The sequence below is a fragment of the Lepidochelys kempii genome, chromosome 9 (assembly GCF_965140285.1).
Source record: "Lepidochelys kempii isolate rLepKem1 chromosome 9, rLepKem1.hap1, whole genome shotgun sequence".
Taxonomy (NCBI): Eukaryota; Metazoa; Chordata; order Testudines; family Cheloniidae; genus Lepidochelys; species Lepidochelys kempii.
In genome coordinates, this window is record NC_136388.1 from 87,353,184 (window position 1) to 87,378,581 (window position 25,398).

Genomic DNA, 25,398 nt, shown 5'->3' on the forward strand with positions numbered 1-25,398 from the left:
CCGTTTATTTGTACGAGTGTAGCATGTCATTTGTTTTTAGTATAACACAAGATCTGCATACCTCTAGTAAATATCAAAAGTCTTCAATCTTTCAAACAGGATAGAATTCTTCCCCAAGAGAGAAATTTTGAAATATTTTATCAGCCCTGTCTCCACTGGCATTTATAATCATTCTCTATCTCCACACTAATAATGCCTTCAGCATTAATTTAACAGGCAACGTGTTGTGTTGCAGCATTTCTGAAGGCATCCTTAAGCTACAATAATTTCTTTCTTAGACACAGGAGATACTAATCCGTGACTTCTCAAATAAGAGCTGTCACAAGCCTTGCTGTCCTACAGTGAATTGTCAAACCTTAACTCTCCCTGAATATATTGTAGGATTAAAATGAATATTTATAGTACATGTGATTTGGGATTCTGTCCAGATGACGGTACTATAAAATGTTCGCTATGTTAATTTATTTGTGGCTACTATACTTATGAAATGAGCCATACCTAACTGAATGTTCAGTGTGCTGCCACTTTTGCTGTAGACTCTTTCTTAAATTTAAGCGGTTACACTACTTACTGTGTATATTTTTATTAAACTAAATAACACAGTTTTCTACCACTAAAAAGGCTGGTGAAAGTCTCTTTGTCATTCAGCATCCTGTCCACCAGCCTCCCACTACTGACTTGTCCTCTCACAAGAGGCAACAGTGTGTGGAGTTTAGAGATGTCAGTCAAAAATGTCTCCCTCCATTAAAACACAACTATGTTCACCTGCTTCGGGAAATTTCTGTATCCAGACACTAAATGGCAGTTTGAGCGCCTCTGCTCTATAGAATATATCTCTGTTCCTTTGTTGCAAGATGAAGAATGAGCATTTTGATCTACCTTATGATGTGACAGAATTTGGGGGATCATTGAAATCTTTTTGTGTAGAATTTTCTACCTGAGCAAAACAATGTGATTTTGAGAAGACCTTAATATGGAGTGATTCTGCTAGGCTTTTTACATCATGTCACACTGGGCAAAATGCTGCAGTAAGTCACCAAAATGGGGTCTCCTGAGGGGGTCCCCACTTCCATAAATGAACATGATTTACAACATCCCTGCTTCTCTCCAAGTTGAATTAGAATTAACATTAGCTGAGTTTTTTCATCCACACAACATCCCTGAGGACAAATGATTCACCAAGCAGACAGCTAAGCCTATCAGTACAAGAATAATGAATCTGATTTTTGTAATGGAGCTAATGTAAGTAAGAGAATAGAAATATTAAAGGAATGTAGCGAACAAAAGTCACGTTTCACCTGCATCCTTGTCTCTCTTTCTCTCACTCCTCCGCTGAAGAAAGGGAATGATTTGAGTCAGAATTGCAATCATTCCAATGAGATATAGAGGCTAACTAGAATATATTTCCTCAGTGTGCTTTGACATGATGGCCAAAGGACATAAAATACCGGATATACAAACTAATTACCCTGAAGATGTTGAGAGGCTTGTAAATATTTTCCATCTATTTCAAAAAGTGAACTTCATTTCATTTTGAACTAAAAGAGGTTATCACAGAAGAGTGTGAGTTTCCTAATAAGTTGCCTGATCCAAAGTCAGTGAAAAGACTTCCATGTAGTGTAGTGGGGTCAGGAGAAAGGTTATATAGCATATAAAGCACAACAGGAAAGATTGGTTTATGGGATTGTACTGAAAAAGGATGTGGCCAAAAAATAAGGGAAGTAACTAGTTACATAGTTACTCCTCCTGAAAGAAAGTTTCTCCCATGGAGTTATGTAAGATGTGTGAATGAGAAGGAACTTCGTGATATCTAATGTCAGAACCTGGGTGTCTCCCATCCCAGCTGAGTGTCCTAACTAGCAGCCTATACAGTCAGTCTCTCGCTGTAGCCTAATGAATATTTAATTATTTATATAAAGTGCAACAACTTCAACAGGGGCAATTGAAAGAGATCCACGCCTAGAATATCCCATAGTCCAATAGTTAGGGCAGGTACTTGGGAGGTGAGAGAACTAGGGTATAAATCCCTGCTCCACATCAGGCAGACTGTGAATATAAACCCAGGTCTCCCACATCCCAGTGCTCTTGTGTCTGTTGGTCATCACCACTTCTTCGTTCTCCTCCTTCATTTTGTGAATCCAGCCCTTCATTTCCAATTTTATTTGTATTATAGAAAAGTTAGACACCTGAAATTGAGATAAAATGTTTCATTTCAGGCTGGATATATTTTCTGATTCACTGAAAATTCTGAAAAAAAAAATCATTTTTGGTGATCCAAAATGCACAGCTCTCCTAGTGAGTTAAAATTATTGATTTTTAAAAAGGGTACTGTAATAAATACTTCAAATCTCAACTGTAGTAGATGTGTCAGTGAAATGTGTAAGGTCTTCTTACTGAAATTCTGGGAAAGCAAGGCACCGCAGGGTTTTATCATTGGTAAATACTTACGTGTAAGATTCTATAGCAAAATCTTTGATAAAGCCATAAGAAGTGTTGCAGGAAAAGCAAAACAATCCTTTCCAACGTAGACAAATGTAAGCGGGGGAATGGTCCCGCTATTGTGGGGAACTTCCCTGGATTATATACTACCCCGGTTAAATGGGCTAGTGAAAGGATCTGAGTCCTCGCTCCCACTTCCTTTACCCAGAGACCTGCCTGACCTCAAGCGTTTCCCTTCATCTCTCCTGTGCAGCAGAGTCCTTGTAACCCCAACAAGGCTGGGCCCAGGATTCCTGGGGGGCTCAACCCCCAACCTTGTCATAGTCCCTTAGGGCAGGGGCTAGGGTGTCTGCACTCCGGGGTGCTCTGGATGCTTCCCTGACCCACTGATCATTACATACAGTTCAAAGCAAATACAATTTATTAAACAGCAATCAATCAAAAAGAAAAAGCAAAAAATGGGAAAGGTTAAAGGAAAACACATAACCCTGCTTTGTGGCACAGGGACATCACAACCAGCCATCTCTGGAATGTAAGGGAAGTTCAGTCTGTTTCTCACAAATCCTAGGCCTCCTTCTCAGGCCCTGGCAGTGCTGCCGGGATGCTGTGGGTCGGACACTTGCTCTGGCGGTGGCCACATGCCCTCAGGCTTTAGGTGGCAGGACCCTTCTTCTCAGCGTTGCCCCCGCCCCGTCAGGGCTACGATCCCCCTCCAAGTCTGGCCTGCAAGGCCTGTTGGCTGGGGGCATCTCCCTGTGCTGGGCCTGCTGCCCAGGGTCCCCCCCTTGCTCTTCCCAACTGCTCACCGCACCCGGCTCCAGAATGCTCCAGCCCCAGCTCCACCACTCTCCTTCAGCACTGCCGCTGCTCTGCCTCCAGCTCCCTGGGCTGCTTCTCTGGCCCCTCTGGCTGGCATGGCCCTGCTCCCCAGCTCAGCTTAGGCCCCTGCTCTCTCCTTACCTTGGCCCCACTCTGTCTGACCCAGGCAATTCCAGCTCACATGGAGCATGGGACCCACCCTGGCCTCCTGACTCCCTGATTAGCCTGCCCTCTCTGTCAATCAGGCTGACCTGGAGCATTGGCCTCTCCCCTGGGGATTGTCAGTCTCGGGGTCCTGATTTCCATTGACCCTTCTCCTTACTTTTAGTACTGGGAGCTAGCCAACCAAAAATATCCCACTGAGTTTTAGGAAGGGTTCAACAGTCCCCTTACATAAAGTATAGGTAAGGGACAAATAGATTGGGTTAAATTACCTGGCTATTTGTTTTGGCCTTATCAACAGAAAGGAAAAAAACAACTTACAACAGGGGTGGCCAACCTGTGGCTCCGGAGCCACATGCAGCTCTTCAGATGTTAGTATGCGGCTCCTTGGCTAGGCACTGACTCCGGGGCTGGAGCTACAGGCGCCAACTTTCCAATGTGCCGGGGGGTGCTCGCTGCTCAACCCCTAGCTCTGTCACAGGCCCTACCCCACTCCACCCCTTCCTGCCCCCTTCTCATAGCCTGCAGTGCCCTCGCTCCTTCCCCCTCCGCTCCCCCCAGAGTCTCCTGCATGCCATGAAACAGCTGATCAGGAGGTTTGGGGAGGGAGGATGCGGTGCTGATTGGCGATGAGGGGAGGAGCTGATGAGGGGCTGCTGACGCGTTACTGTAGCTCTTTGGCAATGTACATTGGTAAATGCTTGCTCCTTCTCAGGCTCAGGTTGGCCACCCCTGACTTACAAGGAGAGATCAGCATATTTTAGGATCAATTATTAAGGCAAAACAGAGGAGAAGGTTTCAGGCAACAATCACCAGGTCAAAGTTCCTTGGCTATAAATATTATGTCTAACTATGGCAAGCCACCAGATTCAAAGAAAATATATGGAAAATAATCATAATGGTTACTAGCAAATACAGAAAATACAGAGACTGTAAGAGATGAGAGCAGTCAAAAGAAATTTTCAGGAACATTAATATTCAAAAATTTGCAATCACTAAGAATTTGAGCAATCATCAAAATATGCAAATAGTGACTTCCAATTTCCATGGGCTTATCTACGACGGTAAATTCACAGATACAATTGTACTGCTGTAGTTATAGCCATCTAACTCCTCATGTTGGACATTTCTGCTCTGGAATAAGTGTATCCACATGGAGAGTTATACTGATATAACTATAGTGGTATAATTATACTAATATTATTAGGCTGGTAAATTTCCTCATGTACACAAGCCCTTAGAGAGAAGGCTAAAGAACAGTTACGCTACATAGTGTTTACTCTTTTTTCTTTGTAGTGCCAAAGAAAAATGGTTCACATGGTGTTAGACTTAAGGAGACTGGATGAGCATAGCAAAGGGGCGAGATTCTGGATGGCAACCCTCTCTTAAATTTACTTGTGACAGGAAGTCTTTTATGGATATGACTGATAGAAATGAATAGGTTCATGTACTGTACCATCATGTTTTGGTCAGAAACAGCCACAGATGGCTCCAGCAATTTGCCTATAACACAGGAATTTCTGGTAAACATTTTTTTACACTGGAATCTCCAGTGCAATGAGAATAAAGATTCCACTCTTGAGATCTCCAAGGGTTCTACCTCCGAGATCTACCTTTTTGTAGGTGACATACTGATAGAAGCCAGTTCTCTAGGGCAGGCATCAAGACATAAATCACTTGTAATTTCAGCCTTGTAAGATCACAGCTTCATTGTGAACAGAAAGAAAATCAATCTGACACCAGCTCAAATACTGCTACTACTGGGAGTTGTAGTATGTGGTACGAGTCCATTGGGAGGGTCTCCATGTCAGAATAATGGCACTTGAAGATTCAGAATACTTTGACAGCCATCAAAGCAAGAAGAAAGGGAACAGTAAGATCACTTCTCAGGCATAATGGTGTCATGCACACAAATAGCAGCATAAATGATCCTTCAAGAGAAGGTGCTGCAGATGTCTCTCTTATCGATCACAGATGTGGTCAAGCAATCCCTTGAGTATGAACCAACAGTCATGTCTTCTGTCAGACAGTACTTCAAACGCCTGAAAATCTTTTAAAGTTTTATGTTAGATGGTGGCAAAACTGTATAATAATTTATAAATTTTCTTCCTCAGTAATAGGGCCAAAGTCAGGACAATTTTGAAAGTGTGCTGGTGAAGGATGACATGTGCTCATAGCAGGTGCTCAAGAGGGGATGAAAAGTCCATTTTCCTTAAGCTGTGCAAAATGGTGGCATCATAGGAAGAAAAGCCTTGCACATCAGTGCTGCACCTTGTTTGAGCATTCACAGCGTTGCTAGAGACTGAAGTGGACGCAGTGGGCCTGATATATCCTTGATGTAATGCTGACTTTCACTGAGCATACACCAGGGATGAGTGCATTCCTCAGTCAGCAGCAGCATTACTGCTTTATTATATGTATTACAGAAGCCTTAGCGTGCTGGGTATTGTGAAAAAACAAATTATGATGATACTGACCAGCAAAGAGTTTCCAGTCTCAATGTGGACAAGACACAACATAGAGATAAAGGGGAATAAGTGGGGTAACTGATTGGATTGCAAAGTTCCATGTACTAATAGCTAAGTGTATAGTTTGGAGGCTTCTCATTTTTTTAAAAAAAAAGAATGAGGAGTACTTGTGGCACCTTAGAGACTAACAAATTTATTTGGGCATAAGCTTTCGTGGGCCAAAGCCCACTTCGTCAGATGCATGCAGTGGAAAATACAGTAGGAAGATATATACAGAGAACATGAAAAAAATGGGTGTTGCCATACCAACTCTAACGAGACTAATCAACTATTATCAGCAGGAGAAAAAAACTTTTGTAGTGAAAATCAGGATGTCCCATTTCAAACAGTTGACAAGAAGGTGTGAGTAACAGTAGGGGAAAAATTAGCATGGGGGAATTGTTTTTACTTTGTGTAATGACCCACCCACTCCCAGTCTTTATTCAAGCCTAATTTAATGGTGTCCAGTTTGCAAATTAATTCCAGTTCTGCAGTTTCTCATTGGAGTCTGTTTTTGAAGTTTTTTTTGTTGAAGAATTGCAACTTTTAGGTCTGTAATTGAGTGACCAGGGAGGTTGAAGTGTTCTCCGACTGGTTTTTGAATGTTATAATTCTTGACATCTGATTTGTGTCCATTTATTCCTTTGCGTAGAGACTGTCCGGTTTGGCCAGTGTACATGGCTGGGGGGCATTGCTAGCACATGATGGCATATATCACATTGGTGGATGTGCAGGTGAATGAGCCTCTGATGGTGTGGCTGATGTGATCAGGTCCTATAATGGTGTCCCTTGAATAGATATGTGGACAGAGTTGGCAACGGGCTTTGTTGCAAGGATAGGTTCCTGTGTTAGTGTTTTTGTTGTGTGATGTGTGGTTGCTGGTGAGTATTTTCTTCAGGTTGGGGGGCTGTCTGTAAGCGAGGACAAGAGAATCCTTAATAAGTGGACTAGAGAATCACCTGGGAAGCCATTCATTAACTTCTCTTGTGCACTTTTTTTAAAAAGGAGCAGTAATGAAAATGTGATCAAGGAACCTCTGGGTGCCAACTGGCAAGGGTGCAGAGCAGACTGCCAAACCTGCGAAAAAAACGCAGAAATTGGGCTTTTTTGGCTTAATTGGCTTGTGAGTTGCTTGTTGGCTAGTTTTTGGCTTGTAGCTCGTTGCTTGTTCGGCTTTTAGCTTTTTGCTTGTTGTAGCTTGTTGCTTCTTTTTTTTTTTATTGGCTCCTGGCAAGCAGAGGCAGGGGGAGGGGGGAGAGTGTCAGGGGTGCACAGCAGGCCTTCCACAGTCGCAGACTGCACACCGGGGTGGATCTAGTCACATAGAGTGTTGCGGTTCTTAGAGATTGGCTTGTTTTGGCCTTGTTTTGAAATGGGATTACCTTGATTTTTGGCTTATTGTGAAAGTCGGAGTGCTTATTTACCGTGTGAAAGTTGGCAACTGTGGGCAGAGGGGTTACAGAAATCTCCCAAGTCGATATGTACATTCCCAATCACAAAAGAATGTCATGTGAGGTCTTAAATAAAAGCTGGTGTCACACTGGTCATTAGTATCATTGCAATACAAATGTACAGATGTGTTGTAAGGAGTGATGCATATATACCAGCAAAGATGAGAAGCAGGTTTCATGTCTGACAACAAATGTTTATCTAGTTCGCTGTTTACATTTAAATTAAATATTGTACAGTTCACAGTGGGTCTTCTGTCAACTTTCTGAGCTGACTATTAACCAAGATTTGAAAAAACTTCAAAGGGATAAAAGTAACATGAAAAGTGTAATGGTGTAGGGGTAGAACCCTGTCTTGAGGTGCACATCAAAGGTTCGTGCAACTGTATTTGGGAGATGAAGAAGTCACTGTGTCATCCATGACCCAGGAAGTAAATGGGCAGCGTGTTTGCCTCATGAAAGAGGGGTCTCAACCATCTTGATTGAAAACACTGCAGAGCTTTGGGCGAGAGATGGTTTTTTTAGACAGGAGGATAACTTGTTAGTTAAGCGTAGTCTCTAGAAAGTGTGTGATGATTTTGTTTTATATGTAACCATTTGTTTCCAGTATTCTTATTCACTGGGACTTGAATCTTTCATAATGAACTTGTTCTTATTATCACTACTGTCACGGTTCCTCCCCCACTCTGAACTCTAGGGTACAGATGTGGGGACCTGCATGAAAAACCTCCTAAGCTTATCTTTATCAGCTTAGGTCAAAACTTCCCCAAGGTACAAAATATTACCCCCGTTATCCTTGGACTGGCCGCTACCACCACCAAACTAATACTGGTTACTGGGGAAGAGCTGTTTGGACGCGTCCTTCCCCCCAAAATACTTCCCAAAACCTTGCACCCCACTTCCTGGACAAGGTTTGGTAAAAAGCCTCACCAATTTGCCTAGGTGACCACAGACCCAAACCCTTGGATCTGAAAACAATGAAAAAGCATTCAGTGTTTTACAAGAAGACTTTTAATAAAAAATAGAAGTAAATAGAAATAAAGAAATCCCCCCTGTAAAATCAGGATGGTAGATATCTTACAGGGTAATTAGATTCAAAAACATAGAGAACCCCTCTAGGCAAAACCTTAAGTTACAAAAAAGATACACAGACAGAAATAGTTATTCTATTCAGCACAATTCTTTTCTCAGCCATTTAAAGAAATCATAATCTAACACATACCTAGCTAGATTACTTACTAAAAGTTCTAAGACTCAATTCCTGTTCTGTCCCCGGCCAAGACGACTACAGACAGACACAGACCCTTTGTTTCTCTCCCTCCTCCCAGCTTTTGAAAGTATCTTGTCTCCTCATTGGTCATTTTGGTCAGGTGCCAGCGAGGTTACCTTTAGCTTCTTAACCCTTTACAGGTGAGAGGAGCTTTCCCCTGGCCAGGAGGGATTTCAAAGGGGTTTACCCTTCCCTTTATATTTATGACAACTACAAACATATTTGAGTGCTGTGGTATTAAGTGAAGTGGTAATCCTGGGTTGAATTTTACAAGCTGGTATGTACTGTTCCTTTCAGAATAGCAGGCTTGGAAATTCTGTGAGTGTACAGTGGATACAGGGTTAGACACAACAGGGAACACTCCAAGCACTTGGGGGTTGGTGTGTGCCTGTCACTACCTGTACAGGGAGAGCCAGGCCTGTGGATGCCTGGAAGGTAGAGCTTATGCTTCCAGAGGCTGTTTTTTTCAGGGAGCTGATCCACAGCAGGCGCAGACAAGATTTCCTCATGCTAAGGGCAGGTGGTGGTGGTGAGGTGCCTCACAACCCTGGGGAGTGCCACAAAGAGTCAGACATAAAAGCACACTTTGTAGATGAACTTCCTTTTTGTGTTTCTGTTCACTCTGGTACCAATTGGATAAAACTTTTAAGCACATACTTAAACAGTGCTTTTTCTTTTTATGTGCTTTAAGTATGTGCTTTAAGTATTTCTTTTTTTCTGTTTCTTAAAGTTAAGTATGTGCTTACGCAATTTGATGGATAGTGATGGTTTGCTGAATCAAGGCCTTTCCCCTCTATCCTACAACCAATAAGTGGGCAGATAAAATAAAGGTAAGACATTTTCAGCTAAATGGATTAACCACTGCATTTGTCTAAACACCACATCTTAGCATAAATAGCACTAAGTAGTGTGTTCAGTTTTCACTGTTTTCCTCGACATTCTGTGGGAACTAGTGCTTTATAAATTATTGTCATGTGCTAACCTTGTTATGCTGCAAAATTTAAAAGCTACTAAAATGATTTTAAAAATTAATAACCTCTAAAATGGAACACATATATGCTTTTCCATTTTTCTTAACCTTTGAACTTTTAAATTGCATTAAATTACCATTGTTGCTAAATAGTGTTTATTACGTCCTCTTAATTAAGCACACAGTTGGAAAAGAGACTACACAACAATTATGTATCACAGTTTGATGGTCATACAATTTGCATTAACGAGAAATAGTCAAAACAATTCATTTTTTCTTGACATCTACACAAGATTGTCTTGTGCTTGCCATAGCTGTCTTTTTGTTTGTTAGTGTGTCTTAGAAAAGCAAATGCTTCCTAGTGCTAAAAACAGTGGATTATACTATTTGTTCCCCACACCTCCATATGAATAAGCACCTATCCGTCTTCCTTTTTTTGTATCAGTTGCACAAATATGAGATGTCTATATAGAATTTAATAATAGTTGAACAATATTTATATTTCATGTGTAAGTTACACATGTATTTAGACAGTTAATTTGTATGTTATACAAAAAAGGTGTAATTCAAATAATACATTCTGGATTGAGGTGAAGGAAAATAGTTTTCTGGTGGCAAAATGAATTACGAGAACATTGTATAAGTGGTTAGTTATATGATATTAGTCCCATAAAATAAAACTACTGTGTGGCTCCATAATATTCACAGTTCAGGTGTGTTTAATTTCATATAATAGTATTTTATATCGTAGTATATAATAATATTTTGAGACCAAACAAAAGATGCAGCCAGAACCAGATTTTCCAAAGTTATTTCTATAATTACACCCTTACTTATGTAGCTCCATGTCTTTGCACATTCGATTCCGTTCCCCATTAGGCTCTATGCATGTGCAAATTGCGTAGCTAAACACAGTGTTCCCAAGTCTAGGTCTTTTCAAATGCAAAATCTTGGATGAAAACATTGTACCTGCAGAAACTTAAGACATCAAAAAATGTAGTCAAAATTTTAGACTCCAGATTGAGTTGTCCTTTGGAAATATGGCCCCTACCTTTAACATTTTGTCTAAAAAAATATTTTACTATCTTTCTTAGGACTAAACCATGACTCACAAGGCAGAGCCATAATGACCAACTTTTATGCTAGTTTAAAACATAACAATTCCAGAGGCAATGGTGAAGTGTGTAGGGAGGTGTGGACAGACACCTGTGGTCTCATCCCAGCACAATTATCGTAGTGTTGCCTGTTGGAAAGCAGGGTGAAACCATGCCCACGCACCCCACCTGCAGAGAGATTCTCCCTCTGGGCCATTTCACACTGTAGTAATGCTATCCAGTATCTCTTGTGCACCAGAGAGTTGAGACATGTGTGTCTGCCTCCTGCCAGTGGTGTGCTAGAAAGGAAAGTGTTCCCTGTATCCTCCCACTCTAGATCACTACATAGCAAATAAGTTAGCCCTTTGTGCATTTGTTTCATCTTCTACAACTGGTGCTTCATTTTTCTGATAAAATATGAAATCTGGGTTATATCTGAGGAAAAACTTGCTTCAGTATCAGAATGCAAATAATGCTTTTTAAAGTCTGAGGGGAAATACTGCTCTTGAGGAACAAACTGCAAAATAAGAACATTGTGGAATATTTCTGTGAATTATTCACAGAAATCTTATACCAAATCCATTCTGACACAGATTCTTTGTGGCTTGTTAATTATTTTTATTACTGTAACATCTAGAAGTTGGAATCCCTTTGTGCTCGACACTGTACAAACTGAGTAAGAGAGAATCTGTGCCCGAAAGACTTTACAGTCTAAGCAGAAAAGGCATTTAAAGGATAGCAGAGATAAAGTATTATCCATGTTGTACAGATGGGAACTGAGACATCAAGGGGAATTAAGATACAGTGAGATTAAGTGACTTGCCCAGGATCACATATTTAACACAGCTAAGTGTTAAAACCAGATCTTTTGAATCATAAGGTATGTCTACACTACGGAATAAGGTTGAATTTATAGAAGTCGTTTTTTTTAGAAATCGGTTTTATATATTCGAGTGTGTGTGTCCCCACAGAAAATGCTCTAAGTGCATTAACTCCGCGGAGTGCTTCCACAGTACCGAGGCTAGAGTCGACTTCCGGAGCATTGCACTGTGGATAGCTAACCCACAGTTCCCGCAGTCTCCGCTGCCCATTGGAAATCTGGGTTGAGATCCAATGCCTGATGGGGCTAAAACATTGTCGCGGGTGATTCTGGGTACATATCGTCAGGCCCCCCTTCCCTCCCTCCCTCCGTGAAAGCAAGGGCAGACAATCGTTTCACGCCTTTTTTCCTGAGTTACCTGTGCAGACGCCATACCACGGCAAGCATGCAGCCCGCTCAGGTAACCGTCACCGTATGTCTCCTGGGTGCTGGCAGACGCGGTATGGCATTGCTACACAGTAGCAGCAACCCATTGCCTTCTGGCAGCAGACGGTACAATACGACTGGTAGTCGTCCTCATCATGTCCGAGGTGCTCCTGGCCACGTCGGCTGGGAGCGCTTGGGCAGACATGGGCGCAGGGACTAAATTTGGAGTGACTTGACCAGGTCATTCTCTTTAGTCCTGCAGTCAGTCCTATTGAACCCTCTTATGGTGAGCAGGCAGGCGATACGGATTGCTAGCAGTCGTACTGTACCATCTTCTGCCGGGCAGGCAAGAGATGAGGATTGCTAGCAGTCGTATTGTACCATCTTCTGCCGAGCAGCCATGAGATGTGGATGGCATGCAGTCCTTTTGCACCGTCTGCTGCTAGCCAAAGATGTAAAAGATAGATGGAGTGGATCAAAACAAGAAATAGACCAGATTTGTTTTGTACTCATTTGCCTCCTCCCCTGTCTAGGGGACTCATTCCTCTAGGTCACACTGCAGTCACTCACAGAGAAGGTGCAGCGAGGTAAATCTAGCCATGTATCAATCAGAGGCCAGGCTAACCTCCTTGTTCCAATAAGAACAATAACTTAGGTGCACCATTTCTTATTGGAACCCTCCGTGAAGTCCTGCCTGAAATACTCCTTGATGTAAAGCCACCCCCTTTGTTGATTTTAGCTCCCTGAAGCCAACCCTGTAAGCCATGTCGTCAGTCACCCCTCCCTCCGTCAGAGCAATGGCAGACAATCGTTCCGCGCCTTTTTTCTGTGCGGACGCCATACCAAGGCAAGCATGGAGGCTGCTCAGCTCACTTTGGCAATTAGGAGCACATTAAACACCACACGCATTATCCAGCAGTATATGCAGCACCAGAACCTGGCAAAGCGATACCGGGCGAGGAGGCGACATCAGCGCGGTCACGTGAGTGATCAGGACATGGACACAGATTTCTCTGAAAGCATGGGCCCTGCCAATGCATGCATCATGGTGCTAGTGGGGCAGGTTCATGCTGTGGAATGCCAATTCTGGGCTCGGGAAACAAGCACAGACTGGTGGGACCGCATAGTGTTGCAGGTCTGGGACGATTCCCAGTGGCTGCGAAACTTTCGCATGCGTAAGGGCACTTTCATGGAACTTTGTGACTTGCTTTCCCCTGCCCTGAGGCGCATGAATACCAAGATGAGAGCAGCCCTCACAGTTGAGAAGCGAGTGGCGATAGCCCTGTGGAAGCTTGCAATGCCAGACAGCTACCGGTCAGTTGGAAATCAATTTGGAGTGGGCAAATCTACTGTTGGGGCTGCTGTGATGCAAGTAGCTCACGCAATCAAAGATCTGCTGATATCAAGTGTAGTGACCCTGGGAAATGTGCAGGTCATAGTGATGGCTTTGCTGCAATGGGATTCCCTAACTGTGGTGGGGCAATAGACGGAACCCATATCCCTATCTTGGCACCGGAGCACCAAGCCGCCGAGTACATAAACCGCAAGGGGTACTTTTCAATACTGCTGCAAGCTCTGGTGGATCACAAGGGACGTTTCACCAACATCAACGTGGGATGGCCGGGAAAGGTACATGACGCTTGCATCTTCAGGAACTCTGGTCTGTTTCAAAAGCTGCAGGAAGGGACTTTATTCCCAGACCAGAAAATAACTGTTGGGGATGTTGAAATGCCTATGTGTATCCTTGGGGACCCAGCCTACCCCTTAATACCATGGCTCATGAAGCCGTACACAGGCAGCCTGGACAGTAGTCAGGAGCTGTTCAACTACAGGCTGAGCAAGTGCAGAATGGTGGTAGAATGTGCATTTGGACGTTTAAAGGCGCGCTGGCGCAGTTTACTGACTCGCTTAGACCTCAGCAAAACCAATATTCCCACTGTTATTACTGCTTGCTGTGTGCTCCACAATATCTGTGAGAGTAAGGGGGAGACGTTTATGGTGGGGTGGGAGGTTGAGGCAAATCGCCTGGCTGCTGGTTACGCGCAGCCAGACACCAGGGCAGTTAGAAGAGCACAGGAGGGCGCGGTACGCATCAGAGAAGCTTTGAAAACCAGTTTTATGACTGGCCAGGCTACGGTGTGAAAGTTCTGTTTGTTTCTCCTTGATGAAACCCCCCGCCCCTTAGTTCACTCTACTTCCCTGTAAGCTAACCATCCTCCCCTCCTCCCTTCGATCACCGCTTGCAGAGGCAATAAAGTCATTGTTGCTTCACATTCATGCATTCTTTATTAATTCATCACACAAATAGGGGGATGACTACCAAGGTAGCCCAGGAGAGGTGGTGGAGGAGGGAAGGAAAATGCCACACAGCACTTGAAAAGTTTACAACTTTAAAATTTATTGAATGACAGCCTTCTTTTTTTGGGGCAATCCTCTGTGGTGGAGTGGCTGGTTGGCTGGAGCCCCCCCCCCCACCGTGTTCTTGGGCATCTGGGTGTGGAGGCTATGGAACTTGGGGAGGAGGGCAGTTGGTTACACAGGGGCTGTAGTGGCAGTCTGTGCTCCAGCTGCCTTTGCTGCAGCTCAACCATACACTGGAGCATACTGGTTTGGTCCTCCAGCAGCCGCAGCATTGAATCCTGCCTCCTCTCATCACGCTGCCACCACATTTGAGCTTCAGCCCTGTCTTCAGTCCGCCACTTACTCTCTTCAGCCCGCCACCTCTCCTCCCGGTCATTTTGTGCTTTCCTGCACTCTGACATTATTTGCCTCCACGCATTCGTCTGTGCTCTGTCAGTGTGGAAGGACAGCATGAGCTCGGAGAACATTTCATCGCGAGTGCATTTTTTTTTCTTTCTAAGCTTTACTAGCCTCTGGGAAGGAGAAGATCCTGTGATCATTGAAACACATGCAGCTGGTGGAGAAAAAAAAAGGGACAGCAGTATTTAAAAAGACACATTTTATAAAACAGTGGCTACACTCTTTCAGGTAAACCTTGCTGTTAACATTACATACATAGCACATGTGCTTTCGTTACAAGGTCGCATTTTGCCTCCCCCCACCGCGTGGCTACCCCCTCAACCTTTCCCCCTACCTGTGGCTAACAGCGGGGAACATTTCTGTTTAGCCACAGGCAAACAGCCCAGCAGGAATGGGCTCCTCTGAGTGTCCCCTGAAGAGAAGCACTCTATTTCAACCAGGTGACCATGAATTATATCTCACTCTCCTGAAGATAACACAGAGAGATAAAGAACGGATGTTGTTTGAACGCCAACAAACATACACTGCAATGCTTTGTTGTACAATGATTCCCGAGTACGTGTTACTGGCCTGGAGTGGTAAAGTGTCCTACCATGAAGGACGCAATAAGGCTGCCCTCCCCAGAAACCTTTTGCAAAGGCTTTGGGAGTACATCCAGGAGAACCGCGAATGCCAGGGCAAAGTAATCCTTTCACATGCTTGCTTTTAAACCATGTATAGTATTTTAAAAGGTACACTCACCGGAGGTCCCTTCTCCACCTGCTGGGTCCAGGTGGCAGCCTTGGGTGGGTTCGGGGGGTACTGGCTCCAGGTCCAGGGTGAAAAACAGTACCTGGCTGTCGGGAAAACCGGTTTCTCCGCTTGCTAGCTGTGAGCTATCTACAACCTCGTCATCATCATCATCTTCTTCGTCCCCAAAACCTGCCTCCGTATCCGTATTGCCTCCATCTCCATTGAAGGAGTCAAACAACACGGCTGGGGTAGTGGTGGCTGAACCCCCTAAAATGCCATGCAGCTCATCATAGAAGTGGCATGTTTGGGGCTCTGACCCGGAGCAGCTATTTGTCTCTCTGGTTTTCTGGTAGGCTTGCCTCAGCTCCTTCAGTTTCACGCGGCACTGCTTCGGGTCCCTGTTATGGCCTCTGTCCTTCATGCCCTGGGAGATTTTGACAAAGGTTTTGGCATTTCGAAAACTGGAACGGGGTTCTGATAGCATGGATTCCTCTCCCCAAACAGCGATCAGATCCCGTACCTCCCGTTCGGTCCATGCTGGAGCTCTTTTGCGATTCTGGGACTCCATCATGGTCACCTCTGCTGATGAGCTCTGCATAGTCACCTGCAGCTTGCCACGCTGGCCAAACAGGAAATGAGTTTCAAAAGTTCGCGGTTCTTTTCCTGTCTACCTGGCCAGTGCATCTGAGTTGAGAGTGCTGTCCAGAGCGGTCACAATGGAGCACTCTGGGATAGCTCCCGGAGGCCAATACCGTCTAATTGTGTCCACAGTACCCCAAATTCGACCCGGCAAGGCCGATTTAAGTGCTAATCCACTTGTCAGGGGTGGAGTAAGGAAATCGATTTTAAGAGCCCTTTAAGTCGAAATAAAGGGCTTCATCGTGTGGACGGGTGCAGGTTTACATCGATTTAATGCTGCTAAATTTGACCTAAAGTCCTAGTGTAGACCAGGGCACAGTCTAGCAGCTTAACCATGCAAATTGGCAAATATGAAATTCATGGTCAACATTATTTCAGTCTAAAGCTTTTCTTTTTCTGCAGTGTACCTGATTTGGGCTTCCAAATACTTGATTTTTTTTTTTAATACTTCACTTGGACTTTCATTAGCTGAAATTACAAGATCACTTATCCAACTGTGAATCACATTGTCTGAAGTCCAATTATTTTTTCTCCAGAAAACCAGGGTCCCATGACTATTCTGAAATAATTGTCCACAAAATGTATCACACTACTGGACCACATATATTAAAAATACCTCACCCCACAAATTAGCTTAATCTTCTGTGCTAGGACCTCTTTCTGAGTCATGCTTAATGACACTGAGCAAGCAGCTACTAAATAAAAGCATTAGGAGGTTGTGGAATTTTATAGCCAGTGGCAAGCCTCCAAGTGAACTGAAAGGTAATGTTGGCCAGGAGTTACGTGCCACAGCCAAACAGCTGACATATAACATGACTGACAGTTCACTGGCAGAGTTGCCATATGCAGCAAAATGCTGGAATTATCTAATCCATTTTGTCTGAGCAGTTTTTGTGCTGTTGTGTTCTGTCTAAAACCACGGGACAAAGTGAATGATATTTTAATGTCTGTTTGCTAAAATTAAAATATACCTTGATTAATTTTAGATGAAAAAGCATATTAAATGTTGAAATTAAGAGTATCCATCTTGCATCTGTCATGATGAAAAATATACATATATGTAATTCATTCATTGGTTTAGAAACCTGAAATTCTCTATCAAATCCCTGAATGCTAGGTTGTATTTGCATATCTGATGTAGCTGAAATATGTGTAAAAACTCATGTACTCATCCAGATTCCTTTTATCTATCATGTATTCTCCTTAATGTGTTACTGGATAATCCACCTCCGGCCAGGAATAATTTACACTCATGAAAAGAAGTTGATAATTCAAGCCTTTTCAGATAGCAGTATATGAAAATGCTTAGCTTTTAGTTGAAACGTCAACATTACTTTAGGTCTTAGACTGACCTTTTCGGGGGGGGTTAATCTCACTTTTCTGCCTTGACAGAGTAAATTTGTAATGACTTCTCAGATTCCTTCAGCAAAATGTCTTAAAAAATGGAGACCTAAGGTGGCTGAGGTAATATCTTTTATTGGACCAACTTCTGTTGGTGAGAGAGAGGAGCTTTTGAGCTGCACAGAGCTCTGTGAAGAAGCTCACCTTATGTCTCTAATGTCCTGGAACCATACTGCTTTGAAAATGGAAGCATTTCTCTTTGGCATAAGGAACATGCATAATACTAGGTTTCAGAGTAGCAGCCATGTTAGTCTGTATCCGCAAAAAGAAAAGGAGGACTTGTGGCACCTTAGAGACTAACAAATTTATTTGAGCATAAGCTTTTGTGAGTTTATGCTCAGATAAATTTGTTAGTCTCCAAGGTGCCACAAGTCCTCCTTTTCTTTTTATGTATAATACTGTCTCTTCCCTCTGCTTCCTCACATCAGGCCTTATGCAGTGTTTGCCTCTTATGCCTCATGCTGGACTCAGAATCCCCACCTTTGTGGGGCAATATTCATATCACCCTTGTCTGAAATATTACCCATGTATACCAGTGTCTTGACTCCATCTCTCCTGAAATCTTCAATCATGACTTCAGTTCTCTGACTTTGACTGTTAGAAGTCCCAGTATTCTGTATTCCAACTCATGCAGGGTAAAAGTTACTTTTTCATACACAAGGAAATGCAACCACATCACATCATCTTGAAAGAACTGTTGATTTGGCATTCGTTTCAGGATCCAATTCAAAATGTCATCCTTGTTTTTAAAATTTCCAATGAATAGTCTCATAGACTTTGATCACCTCCTCATGTTTATGTTTCTCTGGCACTGGCCTTCTTAGCACTCTCACTGCAAGAACCTTCTTCTATGCAGTTCCTATGAACTTGAGCAGCCTTTCAATGTCTCTTGATTTCACCTATTATATGTTTCCAAATCTCATCTGGAAGCATACCTTCCCTCATGCCTGGTATCTCTTAAATTCTCTTGCTGTTATCTATATTATTATTATTTCTTTAATTGTTTTATCTGATAACCTGGGTCTCTATTCACTTTTTTTCTTTCTCAACAAAGTAGCAGCCTATTCCAAAAGTCCAAAACCTCCATAAATGCTTGGAAAGTGGGACAGTATTGCTTATTGTATTATTGTAGCATGTAACCATGCTGTAAAATACAGAACTGTAAGAACTATAGCAATAACCCTTGTATTTATTATATATTTAAACCAATGTTTTCATTGAGATAGTTCTGGTAATCTGTACCAAAGTCATAGTTTCTTGTCCTGGTATCACCTTCTTCATAGGTTTAAATTCACAGCATTTGATTATTTTTTTTTAGCTTTTTTCTTTTTACATTTCATATTTCAGAAAAAAAAACCTTAGAATAAAGATACTTTTCCTTTTTGATTACAGCAAACCGGATGCTGAAATTGCTCTTTATTAGTTCTTTTTCAGGAGAGAGTGAGCTGAAACATATGATAAGAAAAAGAAACATGCAACAGAGCTATACAACTGTGTTCTTTAAAGCAATTAAAGCCTTTGGTCAGTTGTCATGAGATACCAGCAAAATTTGACTGAACTTTGACTCACCATCGAGTAGAATTGTGTGTGTTAATATACTCTCTCACCTGCCAGAGAAATAGAGAAGCAGCAGGCTGTCTTATGAATTTGTTATATAAATATGTGCAAACGATAATTCTTGATTATTGTGTTGGCATCATAACTGCATTTACATTTTAATTCTATTTAACTTTATCAAACATAATAGCAATGCTCAAATTAGTACAAAAATGTTGCAATACTCTCCCTTGCCTCTGTGTTAGTACTCCTCACCCATAAAGTGTCATGTTCAGCCACGAGAATATCCTGTCTGTGCATACCTGTCCAATATAAGTTCTATATCTGTGGGTTTAGCAGAATTCAGATTTTATTTATATTTAATAATTTTGTTGTGTAATATCAATGTTTATTTTCGAGCTTTTTGGATTTTTATTTATTTAAATGTTCACAGTTGCACAAAATTATGGGCTTAAGCTTTTCCCCCCGTTTACATCTTCACAGTTGTGGGAAATTTTTTGGTGGGTCAGACTATAGGGAGAGTCAGACAATAATTAGTTAATGTCAGGAGATGCTGAGATTCAAAAAAGGTTGATGCTTTTTAACCGTTAAAACACAAACTTTCAACATCAAAAGTTAAAATATATAAATATCCTTAAACCAAATTTTAATAAGTTCTCAAGTAGCATTTTTCTTATTTACCTACCTGTGAATTTTGATTATCAATGGGAATATATTTTCATCAGTTTCGATGTGTATGGAGGAATAGGCATTTACCTATAAAAAATGTAAGTCTTCCAAGCCTATGTATAGGAGGTGGACATTAAGGGTAGCAGACTGGATGCGCCACTGTGATAATCTCAGCTCTTGGGGTTAATGATAGTAATCAGTAAGGGCATTTTCCTCTGAAATGAATGAACCATGATGGTGGCCTGACTATCATCTATCCAAAGCATTGTTAAAGTGAATTATGGTTCCTTGATATGCACTCGAACAACTCCATGGTAGACTAAATTTCACATAAACCACAGTTATGCTATGAATATTTTGTTTCAGAATATTTTGTTTCAGAAGTAGTAGAGTTTTGATACAAATGCAACATGAAAATGTAGTTTCTAATGACAAATTTCAAATAAAATAATATATAAAATATGCATTAAATATGCAAGTCTGTTGCAGTTTTTAAAAGGCTCCGTTCCCTTGCCATAGTTCCTTTTTTAAGTACTAAGAAAACTCTAAGGACTATTAAATGTTTCACTGGTAAATTTAAATGATTAGCTGTGTGTGCTTTCTGTTCTAGGAATTTGACTTTAAATTATATATGGTTTCTATTTTTAAAATATTGCTGAGAATTCTCTCTACAAGTGCCTACAAATGTATTTAAAAAAACAAAACAAAAAACCTTCCTGTGACAGCACACAGATTGGTTCTTTTCTGACCTTTCTTCCTCTGTGGGAAGAAAAGCATTAAGTCACTCATGCAAAGGTCATTTACGGTAGCTGTATGCTTTCATGAGCCTTTATCATTTCACTGACAAGGGCAACTTGATATTGATCAGTTAGATATTTCCTTTAGCCACCAGGAGGCCAGTTACTTGAAGAAACCTGTATAGACACTCAGGCATTATTGTTTTAAATCACACTTAACACAGTATTGTTGTTTTCCAGTGCAAGGTAGGAAATAAGATACAGACTACAAGTGGCAGGGTTTAGATTCAAATGATCTTAACACATCACCATTGAATGTATTTGACTCAAACTCTAACACTAAGATGGGTTGAAGAATTGTTTGGTTGTTTTTTTCATATTTTTTTGTATCATAAAAATGTTATATGCTGAAAAGTGTTATCAAATCTTTTGCCAGGTCTTACAAATAGCAGTTTGTCACCTGCCTTCAGATAAGAGTAGATAGTTTGGTTTTCAGGACACCTAAACAAAAGTAGAGGAAACACAAACTTAACTCATGTGTTGGGGTTTTCTGGAGGGAACTGAAATCTTCTAAGAAAAGACTGTCCAGTTTTCTATGTGAAGTTTTAAGGCCAGTGTAACTCTATTGAAGTCAGTGGAACGACTCCAGCAAAAAACTGGTGTAATAGAGCAAAGAATCAGGCACACTGAGTTTTCTGGTCCTCATCCCTTTTGGGATGGATAGGCATTGCAGGATTTTTCCTGAGACCTGGTGTCTCTGCATTGCATTCCGGTTGGTTAGCCTTCTGCCTGAAGAATCATGATGCCATTGTGGATTCTCCCTGATCCTGTGTGGCATGGAGTGAAATCCATCAGTGTTTGAGGCCTAGGACCCTGGGACTTGGAGGGGAATATTGTGTGACAAGAGGCTGAACTTTGGCTCTCTCCAGACCCCACCTCCTGCTCCTATACCTTCATAGGAATAAAGGGGTGTCCATGTCTACCCATGGCAGAAAAGTCTACTGGAGTCCTAGGAAGGGAATGGAGCTGTCCCCCAAACCAGTTTTGACATTGTTTCTTCCCCTCTATTTAAAGAACAGAAAGGGGCAGTGTAGCTACCATCTTTCAGAAAATGCTTCATAGCGTTTTCATCTGTCTTTACATGTCCTTTCATATTTAAATGGGGAAAAAATCCATGTCATTGCACAGATGGAAAATCATGTGTTCGCAGGACAGTGAAGCAGAAGTCATGAAAGAATAGTGAATATACAAACAATAGTACTGTATACGAAGTAAAATTTTTTGCAGTTAAAACTAAATATTGAAACCTTACGTTTTCCAATATTGCACCAGTTAAAGCTGTTAAATGCATATCTTTGCAGCACTCCATTTTCATAATCAGTGATGAGTTTTTATTTTAAAAAAGTAAGATAGATAGATAGATACTTGGAAAATGGGAGGGAGAAACACATTTCAGAAGTGACTCAGAGCAGTAGGTGTTCAAAACTTTGAATTTTACAGTATTGTATATAATCCCAAGTTTTTCAGTTGCTCGCAAAAGATTTGTGCAACCAGAATGCACCTTGTGCAGACCTCCTGCAAAATAGATCAGCCACAAGACTCTTTTTCCATAGGAACCTTTGTACATTTTTAAAAGGTTCAAGGGGCAGAGGGGGTAGTACTGGCTTTTGTAAGTCTCTTTGTGATTCAGCCTGGTATGCAATAGGTGAACACAGAAATGTAGGGGTTTTTACACAGTTATATGGTAAAAAACAAACACAAAACATATTAAATTAGGTGCATGGTTGGTTTTACCGCTTAATTGATCTAAATGTGAGATTTATATATACTAGTATACTTTGTTGCTTCTGTAGGCAGAGCACACTGCACATACCAGGGGTATCTTGCATTCTTTCATCACCCTTTATAAACTCCCTTTGCCACTCTCACATTCCCTTCTATTTCAAGGACATCCTGGAACCCCATACCTTTATGCTGGGCGCTCTGTGTGTCCCCCTATTCTCCCCATCCCTGCATGCCAGGGCTCTGTCCCTCATATTGACACCTCCATGACAAGCTACAGGCTTTCTCTCCACCTGCCCTGTACTGTTGTCCCACATTCTCTCCCCATATGTGCTCCCCCATTCATCTTTCTCCCATGCACCACTTCCCCCAAGCCTCATACCCCCTTCCTCCTCTGACTAGGGCTCTGTATGTGCCCACTTTCATGCATGACAGCAGTCTGTGTTGCCCCCTGTTCACCCTGGCATCCTGTGCTAGGGTCCTCATCTCCTTCCCTCCCCAGTGCCAGGGGCTCTATGTGCATCCCTGTTCCCCTTTCCCCCCCACCACCACTTGTGTGTGTATATGTATATGTACAAGGGCTGTCAAGCGATTAAAAAAATTAATCATGATTAATCGTGCTGTTAATAATAGAATACCATTTATTTAAATATTTTTGGATATTTTCTACATTTTCAAATATATTGATTTCAATTACAACACAGAATACAAAGTGTACAGTGCTCACTTTATATTATTACTTTTATTTAAAATATTTGCACTGTAAAAAATTAAATAGTCTTTTTCAATTCACCTAATACAAGTACCGTAGTGCAATCTCTTTATCATGGAAGTTGAACTTACAAATAAAGAATTATGTACAAAAAATAACTGCATTCAAAAATAAAACAATGTAAAACTTTAGAACCTACAAGTCCACTCAGTCCTACTTCAGCCAATCGCTCAGATAAAACAAGTTTGGTTAAAATTTGCAGATGATGCTTCTTGTTTACAAAGTCACCTGAAAGTGAGAACAGGCGTTTGCATGGCATTGTTGTAGCAGACGTCACAAGATATTTATGTGCCAGATGAGCTAAAGATTCGAATGTCCCTTCATGCTTCTATCACCATTCCAGAGGACATGCGTCCATGCTGATGATGGGTTCTGCTCGATAATGGTCCAAAGCAGAGCGGACCAACGCATGTTCATTTTCATCATCTGCGTCCGATGCCACCAGCAGAAGGTTGATTTTCTTTTTTGGTGGTTTGGATTCTGTAGTTTCCGCATCGGAGTGTTGCACTTTTAAGACTTCTGAAAGCATGCTCCACACCTTGTCCCTCTCAGATTTTGGAGGGCACTTCAGATTCTTAAACCTTGGGTGGAGTGCTGTAGCTATTTTTAGAAATCGCACATTGGTACCTTCTTTGCATTTTGTCAAATCTGCTATGAAAGTGTTTTTAAAACGAACAAAATGGGCCATCATCCGAGCCTACTATAACATGAAATATATGGCAGAATGCAGGTAAAACAGAAGGGGACATACAATTCTCCCCCAAGGAGTTCACTCACAAATTTAATTAATTCATTTTTTTTTTTTTAACGAGCATCATCTGCATGGAAGCATGTCCTCTGGAATGGTGGCCGAAGCATGAAGGGGCATATGAATGTTTAGCATATCTGGCGCATAAATACTTTGCAACATCAGCTACAAAAGTGCCATGCAAACACCTATTCTCACTTTCTCACATTAAAAATAAGAAGCAGGCAGCAGTATCTCCCAAAAACATAAACAAACTTGTTTGTCTTAGTGATTGGCTGAACAAGATGTAGGATCGAGTGGACTTGTAGCCTCTGAAGTTTTACATTGTTTTGTCTCTAAATGAACAAATTATTGGTCTGGGATCTGGTCTTGGAACTAACTGTTGCTGCTGTATGAATGCAGTGGTAAAGGATGTTCCACAGTTCCCATTGTTTCACCATATAATTTCCATTAACATTAATAGGTAAAAACTTCCATGAAAATGAGACTATAGGCCAAATTCACCAGTTTGTCAGGTGAAACTTCATTGCCATTAATGGTATTGGAAGTGCTTGAGCTAACAGTGACTGTTGCCTGTCTCTCTAAAGGTTTCATTGCAGTACTTTCTGTATGGACTCACGTTGCTTTGAGCTAGATATAGTTTTTTTGAAAATTCGCTTTATTTAAAAGGAAAATGTCATTTTTTCCTGAATTAATTATGATACAGTATTCTGAGACTGTCATAAGCTATCCATTTTAATTTTAAACATGCCTGATTGTTTTATAGTGTGTCAAATGTCTTACTAGTTGACTGGACATTTTAATTTATATAACCAAATACTGCCAGAGGAGTAGAACACTTTGATTTCTTGATCTTAATGTTAAAAAATGTTATATTTGAGGACACACACAGATTTTTAGAGAAATAAATTCAATTATTATATCCAATAATTTCAAATAACATACTGGAAATTCAGGTTTTCTACCCAAATGGTATTATAAGATACTCCGTGCATGAAGTACAAGACAACATTAGCACTCTGACATACTTTACGTCATTTGGTTTAGGTTTGTCTTAAAGCTATTTTGAAAACTTGTGGGCCAGATTCTTATCTCAATCACATTTATGTAAATCCAGATAAATTTAATTGATTTTCTTTTGGCCTGAGAGTAACATCTGGCCCTGAATAGCTAATATTTATAATTTGTAATATCTGAGATGGAATTTTGTCTTTTCCAGGACCATTTCTTTAGGGAGTTCCTATTCCTTATTTTCATGACTCTGAGCATACTTAATCAGAATGGAGCAGATGGACTGCAAACCCTACCAGCCACTGTCAAAAGTTAAGCATGAAATGGATCTAGCTTATACAAGTTCTTCAGATGAGAGTGAAGATGGGAGAAAACCAAGACAATCCTATGACTCCAGAGAAACTCTAAATGAATATAGCCAAGAACTAAGACTGAACTATAACAGCCATAGCAGAAAAAGAAAAGCTGATGACAAATCCACTCAAGGTACATAACTGATTTTCATTTTCAATAATTATGAAAAGTATCCTACAAGGGCGTTTGTATGTCAGCATGTAAACTTATAATCCTATTACTTTCAAAGGCAGACAGTGATTGCCATTTAAAAGTCACCATTTGGCACCTGCTACCATACT

At 41.4% G+C, this 25,398-nt stretch overlaps 1 protein-coding gene across 11 annotated transcripts in view; it reads left to right on the forward strand.

Annotated features, from left to right (window-relative positions):
* TENM1 (teneurin transmembrane protein 1) overlaps positions 1-25,398 on the forward strand; it is a 1,397,628-nt gene that overhangs the window by 992,041 nt on the left and 380,189 nt on the right. For all 11 annotated transcript variants that reach the window (XM_073361279.2, XM_073361281.2, XM_073361264.2 and 8 more), the window contains one exon: positions 24,972-25,249. In XM_073361279.2, coding sequence (XP_073217380.1) covers positions 25,033-25,249 — 217 coding nt within the window. In that variant the 5' untranslated portion in view covers positions 24,972-25,032. The remainder of the gene's footprint in view (positions 1-24,971; positions 25,250-25,398) is intronic.